Source organism: Balaenoptera acutorostrata, chromosome 12 (assembly GCF_949987535.1).
Source record: "Balaenoptera acutorostrata chromosome 12, mBalAcu1.1, whole genome shotgun sequence".
NCBI classification, from domain to species: Eukaryota; Metazoa; Chordata; class Mammalia; order Artiodactyla; family Balaenopteridae; genus Balaenoptera; species Balaenoptera acutorostrata.
In genome coordinates, this window is record NC_080075.1 from 38,137,103 (window position 1) to 38,149,496 (window position 12,394).

The 12,394-nt window shown below is 49.1% G+C and overlaps 1 protein-coding gene across 2 annotated transcripts in view; it reads left to right on the forward strand.

Moving 5' to 3' along the window:
• The first annotated feature begins 284 nt into the window (after positions 1 to 284).
• Positions 285 to 12,394, forward strand: part of SPRED2 (sprouty related EVH1 domain containing 2) — a 123,280-nt gene continuing 111,170 nt past the window's right edge. Inside the window, exons 1-2 of one of the 2 annotated variants that reach the window (XM_057558074.1) lie at positions 285 to 436; positions 3,688 to 4,346. In XM_057558074.1, the coding sequence (XP_057414057.1) occupies positions 4,321 to 4,346 (26 nt within the window). In that variant the 5' untranslated portion in view covers positions 285 to 436; positions 3,688 to 4,320. Of the gene's footprint in view, positions 437 to 3,684; positions 4,347 to 12,394 lie in introns of both variants that reach the window. The other variant, XM_057558075.1, reaches the window with a different exon arrangement.

The window sequence follows — 12,394 nt, forward strand, 5'->3', positions numbered from 1 at the left end:
GGGCCGCGGCCGGGCAGCACAAACCTTAGGGCACAGTGGAGTCCTCCCCCAATCACCCCCTATCCCACGCCCCCACACCCCCGGGAGGGGAAGGGGACTGATTATCACCAGCCCACCCCGGGGAGATCTACACTCCCCGCCCTACCGGACCCCGACGGGCGAGAAGTGGGAGGACGCAGAGCGGGGGCGAAGGACAAGAAAGAGCAGATTGCTGAAAAGGAGAAAATGTCCGCTTCTCCCCGCGCCCTTGCGGGGAGGGAGGGGGCGGGGGCCGCGGCCGGCTTCCGACTTAAAGGAGACCTGCGGGTCTAGTGAGCATGCCCGTCCGGCGGCCGCCGAGGGTCTCTCCGGTTCCGGGCTCCAGGCTTTCCAGGCGGCTGGCGAGGAGGATTCGGGAGGGGGTGCTCCCCGGCCCCGGACTCCGGTTGAGAGGCGGGTAGGTGGGGGTCCTGCTGGGGGCTCCGCTGGGTTAGCGTGAAGTTGTGAGCAGATCAATATTACTTTTGACGCTGTACGAGACACCCTTGGTTTGATTTGCCTGCCCCTGGTTTCGCTGGTTGTGTGGGAGAGACCGGGTTGCGGGTATTTAGCTCTTTCAGCAATGTCATTAAATTAAAGCCCTGAATCCGTGATACCCCCTATTCTGGAAACAATCCAGTAGACTTTGATAACACTCTGATAGTCAGATCAAAAAACATCGAAGTTATTCGCCCACTACCGCCATTTATTTTTGGAGCTGCCGGAGTCACAGTTAGCAATTGATGGGGGGACCAAGAGGTGACCTGCTAGGAACATTTTCATCAAAAGGCCCCTTTTGGGTAATGAAGAAGGCAGAAGAGAATTGCAAGGTTTTCTTTAGAGGAACATAGAGGACCAGGAGTGGTGGGGGGAGCATTTGGTAATCCACTGGCTAGAGGGAAGAAATGGTTGCCATTAATCTCCTATTTGCAGAGTGCTTAACACAGTGCCTTCACTTTATAGCCATTTAATCCTCCCAGTGACTCTATGTTGTGGGAATTATCCTCACACTACAGACACTGAACCTGAGGCTCAGAGGACTTAAGGACCTGCTGGAGTCTGGCAGCAGGACAACCAATTTGGGACCTGGTGACTCCTGGACCTTGGAATGTTTTCTTTTGCTCCTCCGGCTGCCTGGTCCCTGGGTTGGGCCAGTCATTCACTGCTATTAGCAGGGAGCTGGATGAATGAGTTGTGATAACACAGAATCAGCTTGCCTACCTGCAGAAATTAATAATCACCTCACCTGCCACCTTGCCATTTGAGTACTCTGAAACTGGAGGGTGGCGCCGAAGAGATGCCCATTGGGTGGATAATTTTGACATGGACAAATGTCCATGTTCCTGGAAGTTCAGGAATGAATGAGTGGGAACTCTTTCAAACATTGTTGAGAAAAGCAACAATGGACAAAGGTGAGAACTGGGTAGATGCCTTAGCTTTATGGGAATTTAGACAACAACGAGGTCTTGCTTTGTTCAGTGCTTTCTCATAGACCCTCAACGGCCTCAAAAACAGAAGGACAAGCGTGGCCTTGTTATCTTTGTTTTATAAAGAAACTGAAGAGGGCTTCCCTGGTGGCGCAGTGGTTGAGAATCTGCCTGCCAATGCAGGGGACACGGGTTCGAGCCCTGGTCTGGGAAGATCCCACATGCCGCGGAGCAACTAGGCCCGCGAGCCACGGCTACTGAGCCTGCGCGTCTGGAGCCTGTGCTCCGCAACAAGAGAGGCCGCGACAGTGAGAGGCCCGCGCACCGCGATGACGAATGGCCCCCGCTTCCCACAACTAGAGAAAGCCCTCGCACAGAAACGAAGACCCAACACAGCCAAAATAAATAAATAAATAAACTCCAATCTCTTTAAAAAAAAAAAAAAAAAAAGAAACTGAAGAATTGCTAAAAACCTCACTCAGGGTCTCAGTGCTGCTAGGAGAAAACCAGAGCCCAGGTGTTCCTCCCCTGTCTAGTGCCCTTTTCACCACCACACACCAGCACTCAGCATCAAGGGCGGGTGGAACCCAATCCATGTCCACAAAGATCATGGTTATCGTAAACACGAAGCCTAGGGTAAACCACTAGCTTTTCCTTCACTCAAGGTGAAATTCTATCTTCGGAGTACTTGTGGCTGTCCAAATGCATACATGTACACTTTAGGTATACTACATTTGAGGCATATAATCTTCTCTTAATTTGTTCAGTGGTTGCTATTAAGTTAAAAATCTCTGTGTAGTGTCTTGGCACATTCAGGAGGATAGAAAAGTACTGCACTGGGAGATCAAGAAGGGGCAGAGACTGCATCTCTTGCTCCCTAGCAAGACCCCAGAAGGAAATATCCAATAGCTATGGAATTTGTGGGACCCACTGCAGAGTAACAACGTGAAGCCCTTGTTCAAACACCATAAAGAATTTCAAGACTGCAACAGCAGAGCATCAAGCCAAGCAAAGATCCTGTTACAGTTGTTTAGGTTGCCTGCCCATTGCCTAGACAGTGCTGTTTTAGAAAGTGCAGACACATCCAGGCCCATGGTCCCAGGCCAAGGCAGGAAAAATAATTTAAAAACAAAGGGGAGGGGCTTCCCTGGTGGCACAGTGGTTAAGAATCTGCCTGCCAATGCAGGGGACACGGGTTCGAGCCCTGGTCTGGGAAGATCCCACATGCCGCGGAGCAACCAAGCCCGTGAGCCACAACTACTGAGCCTGCGCATCTGGAGCCTGTGCTCCGCAACAAGAGAGGCCGCGATAGTGAAAGGCCCGCGCACCGCGATGAAGAGTGGCCCCCACTCGCCACAACTGGAGAAAGCCCTCGCACAGAAACGACCCAACACAGCCAAAAATAATTAATTAATTAATTAATTAATTAAAAAAAAAAAACAAAGGGGAGGTGGAGGGGGAGCTGGGCTCGAGGAGCTCTCCATCTCCCCATCTCACTGTGCCAAAGCCCATGCAGCCGGCAACCTATGGGCCAGGAGTTGTGGCGTTCAGGGGCATGGGACAAGGGCCATCCTCCACCAACTTGACAGAGATTTACTGAATAATTTCAAAAACATATTTGGGTTTACCTTTTAACCTGGGAAAGTCTTTCATTTCTACTGGAATGCAAACGTTTCTGGGTTGTGTTGGATTTTTTTTCAATGTACAAATAATGTTTCCTTAAAATTGCCCATTCCCCTACTAAGAAAAAAAAAAGATCATAAGATTCACGTGAAACTGAAAAGCCTCTGACATTCAGAATCTTGGCAAAGGCACCTGTGCCGTCCCCCACCCTCCCGCCCCACGGTCGGGGATAGCTGGTCTTCTGATCGCGAGCACTCCTCCGGCCCTCCTCTGAGCTCCGCGTCTTCCCCCTCCCCACCCCCCCCCCCCCCCGCCCCCCCGGTCCTCCGATTTTTAATCCAGGGGTTTGGAAGGAGGGAGTGAACCAACCGGGAGCCAGATGTGTGCGAGTCTGCGGCTGCCGCCTCCTCGCTCCTCTCGGGCATCTTAAAACCCGGAGCGCTAACGAAGGAGGATCCGGAGTTAGACGCGGCGCAAGTAACTCCGCTCCGGGGCTCCTCCGGGAGTGGAAGCCAGAAGGGAGGTGGGGGAGGGGGTGGGGAAAGGAAGCCGGGCATGCTCAGTAGACGGAACAAAGTTGTTTTTTTTTTTCTCCTTTTTTTTTTTCGGTCGCAAGTAGGAAGCTTTTTGCACTCCACCACCTCTGGCCGCTGGGAAGACGTCATCGCTTCCGCCCTACTTCCTCCTCCTGTTGGCGGCGGTGAGAATCCAATATGGAGTAAATCGGCGGAGTCGAGAGATGGGGCTCGGACCGGGCGCCCTGCACCGCCTTCCAGGCGCACCTCCCCCGACCGCCGAGCGCTCCCCAGAACCGTGATTGGCCCGGTTCTCCGGGGGCAACCCCGGACCAAGCCCCCACCCGCGGCCGGCCCTCTCCTCCTGCTCTCAGCGGTCCCCGCCGCTCCACGGCGCGCTTGTTTTTCTTCTCCTCTCCCCCATCGCTGTACCCTGCCCAAATCTCTCCTCTCCGCCCGCCCCCGAGCCCCCGGAGCCCCCGGCCGCCTCGCCCCTCGGCGCTGCGGCGCTCACTCCCCCCCGAAGCTTGCCTGTGCACCCCTTCCCCCAGACCTCACCCCGCGCTCCGGTCGCCCTGCTTCCCCTTCTGCCTTCTGCGGCGTCCCCTTCATCTCTAGCAGCTCCCCCCAACCAAATCAGGCGATCTCCGGAGATGTGAAGAAGGGGGGTAACCAGACAGGAAGATGAAGGGAGCAAAGCTGCCCGCCGCGGGACAGGCGTCTAGGTGAACAGGAAAATGACCGAAGAAACACACCCGGACGAGTAAGTTTGGCCGCGGGGTGGGACGAGGCTGCCCCGCGGGGGCAGCGTGGGGGCCGGGGCTGAGGACGCGGGCGGGGACGCTGGTTGGGTGAACTTGGCGTGGGGTGCAGCGACTCGCTGGCCTGTGGGGTTTGGGACGCGAGATTTCCCGCTTGTTGAAGTGAGGAGGGGGCGAAAACTGCTGCGGGCCAGCGGGGGCGCGCCTTGGATCGGCGGGCTGGTGGCCGCTGCGGGGACCAAGGGCGCGCGGGTGACCTCGGGGCGGTCCCCATTCCCTGTCCGGGGACTCACAAACACCCCTCCCGCCGAGATCCTCGGCGGCGGGAGCGGAAGACCTGACACCCCCCCGCTCCGGCTTCCCGGGGTCGGTGGGTTTTTACACGGTGACTTTGTGGCTCTCGCAACCGCCGCTCGCCCCGCGGTCCCTTCGGGAGCCCACTGGGGCCGAGGCTCCGCCATGTCGTTTTCCTGAATCGCTCTCATTTGCATACCACATTTTCATTCATAAAAAACACGGCGGAGCACAGGGAGGACTGGGCGCGGGCTGCGCGGGGGTCTGCGTGCGCCCGGGTCCCCGCGCGGGCCGGCGTGCTGGAGCCGCCCAGGGGTCCCGCGGCGCGTGTGAGTGTGTGTGCACGCGCCGGCGGGCCCAGCACAGGCGTCCCGCGGGGTCTGGGCTGCTCGCTGGGCGGATCAGAGGTCGTGCGGCGGGGGCGGGCGGGAGCGTGCGGGGCAGCGCGCTGCGGACACGTGTGTGTATGTATCTGTGTGTGTGTGTTTATCTGTGCGTGTGCGCGTGCACACGCGTGCGTGCCCGGCCCGCGGGCCCGAGGGGAACAATGCTCGGGGCGCTTCGCTGGAGGGTCTCTCCGGCGGACACGCCGCCTCCCGCGGGACCCATGTCTTTCTCCAGCCCCGGGCCAAGGTGCAGCTCCCTCCGGCTCCACGGTCGCCGAGTCCGGTTTGGCTTTCTCCCACCCGCGCCCGAGGCGTTTCCGATCGTGGGTGCAATAGAATCAGGGCCGCCCGGCCCCGTGCCTGAGGTCGTCGGCTTCGGGTCCAAGCGGTCACCGCACCGCGGCGGCCGCCTCTGCTCAGTGGCTGTGCCCGCCGCCAGCCACTTTTTTTTTTTTTTTTTTTGTGAATAAGACGGTCTCCTTTATTGTCACATGATATCCCTCCCCTCCTCCCCTGCACATTCATAAATCCGGAGCCTGCCTCGGCTCCTTTCATTCAGAGCTGCCATTAGCCAAGGTAGTGGCGGCGCCGGCTGGGGCTCTTTGGCTGGGGCGCAGAGAGCGGGTCTGCAGCCGCCGGGACTTGCCTGGAGGGAGGCCCCGCGCGTGTGTGCAGGGGCGTGGGGGCTGCGGGTAGCCCCCGCCCGAGGCCCCGGGTCTTTTGCCCCCGCGAGCGTTGAGACCCGGGGCAGAGAGGGGAAGTGACTCAGGGCTGGCCGGCGTTGAGGGCTATGCAGCAGGTGACAGAATGCTGTGCTCTAAGAATCTACTCACTTTTTTTTTTTTTTAATGCCCCTTTATCCTTTGGTGTCTGCTGTCACCAGTCTGGGCGGGAGGGGGTGTTGGGAGGGTTGGTGTTTGGGAAAGGGAATTTCCTTTCTGTGGGTCCCCAGGGAGCTTTGACTGCAGTAACTCCTGGTCTGCTGGACACGCGTCCGTAGCTGGAGACGATCCCGCCTGGTGTGCGTGTCCGCTGCCCCACCACGTCTGCTGGCCTTTCTATTTTAGACCTTTTGCTTTGCCTTCATAGACTGTATCTTGAAATCGTAAAATGTTGCCCTTCTAGGGCTGAAATATGGGGCAGGGGGAGCAATATGCTGCTGCGCCTTGCCCCTTTTTGGACTTGACTAATAAACAGGTATTTTTATGGGTCCTTGTTTGTCCCTGCACACACAGCTAGCGGTAGTAGCAGGGAGGGACGGTTGCCATGCTCTGGGCTTGTTGGAGATTGGTTCACCACCCTAGATTGGGTTCCTTGGCTCCATCCCTTGGGGATACTGGCCTGGCCGCTCCCTTTTCAGGGCAGCAGGTCGCCTTTACATCCTACCCCACCTGGTATCCAAAGCAAAGGGATTTCAGGTGGAATCACCAGCAAGAAATAAATCTCTCTCTTCCAGGCTTTCTGAGCAGTTCAGCATGGAACCGGCTGCCCCCACTGCTGTCAGAAGCCCAACTGAGACAATGGATATTTGAGGACAGGTTCTGGTTTCAGTTAGAGAATCAGAAAGCTGTAGCACCTTAGCCCACTGCAGAAACGGCCTTCTCAGGATTTCTTTTAATGTAATGACCTTGTCATGAGACAAGAAATGCCTGGTAAGAAAACGGGCTGTTTGGGCTGTAAACTGCCATTTGTGGACTCTGTCCATTATATTGTTCAACGTTCTTATGTAATGATCCCTCTGAAAAATTCCTTTTAAATGCTGGTGCCTGGAAGAAGGTTTCTCTCTGAGTTACAGAGCTAGCTGTGATTGCTTTTTTGTTTTTTGTTTTTGTTTTTGCTACCACTTTCTGGAAGCTCAGCTAAAATTTTTGCTTGATTATGGTAGCCATATTAGCTTAGGTTTTCGCTAGATTTATTTACTGCTCCTCTATATTCATTACAGTTTCCTATTTTCTGATGGTTTTATGTTTGAGGCCACTCAGATAATCTTTCGGAAGTAGACAAGGTGTGTTACTTATAAGGAAGTGACATCAAACTGGAGACTTGAGAGATATATTTGTGCCTTAGGTAAAATAGATTTTCCTGATAGTCCGCATATATTTAAGGTTTTTATTACACAATACAGGTGTTTAAATACGTTACATTTAGCATCAGAATACAATAACTCAGTCTTGCAACTGGTAAAATCATGCTTAATTTTTAAAAAATAATAAGTTTTGTCTTCTAATGTTCTTTTCCATGTCAATTTAAAACTCCTCCCTAGGGAATTCCCTGGCAGTCCAGTTGTTAGGACTCTGTACTTTCACTGCTGTGGCCCGGGTTCAGTCTCTGGTGGGGGAACTAAGATCCTGCAAGCCGTGCAGCGCGGCCAACAAAGAAAAGAAAAGAAAAAAGTAAAACTGCTCTCTAATAAATATATGCTCATAAATTCAGGAATGCTCTTTTCGCTGATGGTCCTAAACAACAGCTTCCATATAGAAAATACCCTGATCCTCTTTTGATCCCACTCCAGATAGAAATGCATGTTAAGATTTACAACTCCACAGATCTTTTTTTAATAAATGAAAAATTAAACAGCATCAATAAATTATTGAAAGTGGTCTTTTGTATACAGGGAGTGGAAAATTTTTTTAAAAATCATATGTATTCCGTCTGTATTCTTAAATCATTTTATCATGGTTATAAATGATTTGGAAATTTGCAGACAAAATGAAGAAACCCTTCTCAAGCAGCTGTAACTCAGGAGACACCTGGCTACCATTCAGCTTTCTATTTTGTTCATGAACTCTTCTCTGCAACACACATCTTGCTGAGAATGGATTTGTAGCTCTGCCCTCACTCATATTTTCCCTAATGTTGGAAGATTTCCCATTTTTTTAAAAAAAAGGCTTTAATATTTTTGCTGAACCATTTCAAAGAAATTAGACATTAGAACTCTCATATCCAATTACTTGAGCTTACTTTCCAAAAGACGAGCATACTATCCCATGAAACCACAATACCATGATCACACTTTACAAAATTAAGAATAATTCCCTGATGTCTTTAACTCTCAGTCTCAACTGACTGAAAAATGTCTTTCTAACTGGTTAGTTCAGCCAAGGGCTGAAGATCCCGCTTTAAATGCATTTGTAACATACTTATGGCTCAAGGCTTAGCCATTTGGTCACTTTCTGATCTAAGGCAAGTTACTTAATGTATCCCACTTTGCTTTTATCTGAGTGAATAAAATGGGAATAAATATTACTGATTTCGTGGAGTTGCCATGGGAATTAAATGAGCCAGCCTGTGTAAAGCTTGCAGCCCACACTAGGAATAACACAGGTGTCTGGTGTCGGCTCTGTGCTGGGCACTGAGATAGGTTTCTGACAGGCTCACTTTCAAATAACTGTGTGAAGGAGGTGTTACCCCATTTAACTGATGAGGAAGCTGAAGAGAGCAAATATCTTTTATAGCACTTTACTCATTTAGTCTTCTCAACAATTCTATGCAGTAGATGGTTTTATTACCTCCATTTATAGGTGAGGAAATCAAGGCCCAGAGAGGTTAAGTAACCCCAGCAGGCTGGCTCAGGAAGGACTGTGTTTTTAAAGCACCATGAGGTACTGTCTCAGAAGGGGAGAGGGTGGTCAGCCTTAGTCATTCTGACTTCAGAGCTCACACTGTTTCTGACAGTCACGCTGTCCCTGATTCTTCTGAATTGGTGACAGTCTGTCATTGCCATAATTTTTTTCATTTCCCTTATCTTCCCTGAAAATGTTATGAAGCACATACTGAATTAAAGTGAATTTAAATAAACTTGGGCTTGAGCATTCTGTGATACACCTTAAGATAATGGGAGGAGTGTGAATTCAGAGTTGATTATTACTGGAATGTTCGCTCTACAGTCATTGAAATAAGAGTTGTGGTAATTAAGACTCGTTACAAGTATTGATCTATTCTCTATGCATTAGCCTTATAAAAAGGGGGTGTGTTTCTACTCTACCTGAATAGAATCCTTAAATGTTGAAAACAGAGTTGATTATGCAGAATTGGAATCTTGGTCTCTTCCTCAGAAAATCTTGAAAGCAAAACAAAACAAAAAACTTGGAAAGACCTTAACAAGCTTATAAGCCAGGACATGGTCACTGTATAAAGACATTGTCATTGTATAAAGTTAAGTGCCTACTGCAAGGCTGTATGTCTTGTTAGGTGGTGGGCCTGGACTAACCTCCATCTGCTGGGTTTGTTTCCACAGGGATCTTAACAAATGCTACCTTTTTTCCAGTCCCTTTAACCAAAAACATGTATAAAAAGTGGATCAGTATCAGTACCAATACTATTCTGCTCAACGATCTCCTTGCTTGTGCTGTTTATTCCAGAGTCATCTTTCTTCCTTTCCTTCTCCAACAAGTGAAATTCTGCTCATTCCCCCCGCCAGCCAGCTCTGAGTCATTCCTCTTATGAGGTCCTCCTAGACTTTCCCCATCCCGACTCCCTAAGTCAAAACCGTGGGCTCTTTATAGCATTTCCCTCCCACACTGTATGACAGTTATCACCATTTAGAGTTGGACTTATACCCAGCTAGATTCTGTCCCAGAACATGAGCTTTTGGGATTTAGGGTTACCTCTTAACTGCCTAGTTTTCTAACTGTTGTCCCAATACCATTGGGCACATTGTGGTTGCTTTTAATAAGGATCTATTAAATTAAAAAATGGATTTGATTATTTTAAAATGCTGTTTTGTCCCTGCTGACTAATGCAATAATAACAGTTGTCATATTTGGTTAACTTAGGTTGCGTATAAGCCTCTTTCTGAGAAACTCCGTGTTCACCTGAAGCCCCTGGCATGTCTTGTGGAAATTGGGTACAGAACTATCTGGTGGTGGTGATCTGTGATTGACAGCTCAAAACCGTTTTGATTCCAATCACTATTGTGAGAACTGGCAAGTAGAACATCTTAAACGCAATAAGCCAGGGCTTGTGTTTCTGCCTGTGCAGGAGAATCTCTGCAGAAATCACAGTATTAACAATTTGCAGTAGCTATAGGGTTCTGATGGGTCTTAACACTTGGAAGTCGGAGACAGCTGTGCTGATGAACTCCACTGTTGGCAGAGTTCCTATATTATGGGGATGAACACAAAAACACAATCTAACAGCAAAATCCTCAGAAACTGAACAAGATGATAATAGAGGCAGAGCAGGAAGTTTTTGTGTTCAGTTTTGGCTTGTTTTCTCTTAAGTAAATTGGGCTGATTTTTTTTTTTTTTAAAGACCCAGTCATATTGATAAACTCATTAACTGTTCTTGTAAATGTTTCTTTTTGAGCAATATTTAAGGCTAGAACACTGATGATTTTTTAAGGCATTGTCTAGGGCTTTTAGTCACTGGAGTAGAAGGAATGTTTTGCACTGGTGCACACCGTGCTCTGTGAAATGTGTTTTCTGTGTGCTTGCCCTAGTAGACATGGAAGATTGTTACCACAGCTTGGTGTTCCCTGTCAGGGAAAGGAAGTCAGGCCTGGATCTTAGTAAAATATTTGATGTTAACTGGCATAGGAGTTGACTAAATTAAGAACCAACTGTTTTGTAACTACTCACTTCTCAGGTAATCTTTGTCAACAATATGTTCACAGGGGGCATATAGCACAAATGAGAGCAAATCCTGTTTATGTTATTTATGCTACTTTCAAAGGGTAGTTGAAGATTTACTTGAAAACAGAATTTCTGTGTTGACTTGCACCAAGGAGAAATGGATTTTGACTTCACCCTGGCATTTAGCAGTTGTGAGTGAAGAGATTTAAACAACACGGGCAGCTTCAAAGTGTATGGCTTTGGCTCCTCCTCTTTGTACTGAAATAAAGATTTTTCAAATCTCGTTGTTTCCATTCTTAGATTTATTCCCTGTGGTCATTCATAAACGCTTAAAACTTAATTAGGCTAAGTTTTTTATTTTTATTTGTTTTTTTATTATTTATTATTTTTGGCTGCGTTGGGTCTTCGTTGCTGCGCACGGGCTTTCTCTAACTGCGGCGAGCGGGGGCCACTCTTCGTTGTGGTGCGCGGGCTTCTCATTGCGGTGGCTTCTCTTGTTGCGGAGCACGGGCTCTAGGCATGCAGGCTTCAGTAGTGGTGGCTCGCGGGCTCAGTTGTTGTGGCACGTGGGCTCTAGAGCGCGGGCTCAGTAGTTGTGGCGCACGGGCTTAGTTGCTCCGCGGCATGTGGGATCTTCCTGGACCAGGGCTCGAACCCGTGTCCCCTGCATTGGCAGGCGGATTCTTACCACTGTGCCACCAGAGAAGCCCCTCAGGCTAAGTTTTTTAAATTGTCTTTCTTAGTTCATCTTTGTGTTTCATTTTCATTGTTTATTCCTCTTATTTCTTTTTCTCATTGCTTTGGCTCTGGCCTCCCGTATTGATTTTTCAGATAAGCACTGTTTATTTTGTAATATTTGCATCCCACCCTAACTGAGAATGCACCCAGAAGCTTGGCCCATCTGCCCTTCCCTGTGTGGGAATAATAGCTTATTGACCTGTATACCCATAGCCTGGCAGAGTGCTGAGCCCATAGTAGGCTTTCTGCAAACATTTATTGATTGGTTAACATAAATGTTCATTAATTGAAAAATAGTTTTACTTTATATAAAAAATTAAATGACAATTCACATTGTACCCACATCCAAAAAGACTTTGAGTTTTGTTGTTTGTTTGTTTTTGTTTTTTTCAGAACTACTTCGAGGGGCAGGTTGTCATGATGGTAGTGGAAGAAACATGGGCTTTGGGGTCACACTCTGCCTCTTCCCTCTACTGACTCTTACAGTCAGTGTACTTACCTATAGTAGCATATAGTGGACTCTCTTGCCATCCCTGTCTGTGGTCTAGAAATCATATTACCAACAGCGTTCAAATTGTCTCTAAAACAAGAGTCAATAGGCTTGGTGGAAATGGGTGAGGCTGAGAGTTCTCTCAGGAGTAAGCTGGCTTATGGCTTGTTTTGTCTACTCGCGTGCCACGTTGGTGTTCGCGTTTTATATTTCCAGCCAAGGAATAAAGTGGATGCTGGACCCGAGGTTTAATTTAATCATCAGCATCCCAATAATTTTACTCATTTTTACAGACCTTTTGAAGCTGGATAAGAGTGAATATAGTCTTAACATAGTCATTAAATTTCTCTCCTTTGCTTAATAGTTTAAATGATATCTGGGATTTTTCTCATGCTTCAAATTCCAAAACAAGTCTGCTGTGCTAGGATGGTGTGCCCTGCCTCAGTGTTACTTCTGGCCCTGAAGGCTTAATGGTGGCCTTCTCACTAATCTGGGGGTGAACAGGTTTCAGAGGAGGAGTTTGCTGTTTGCAAACCAGCTTTGAGGCCCATACCATCCGTTCTTAGATG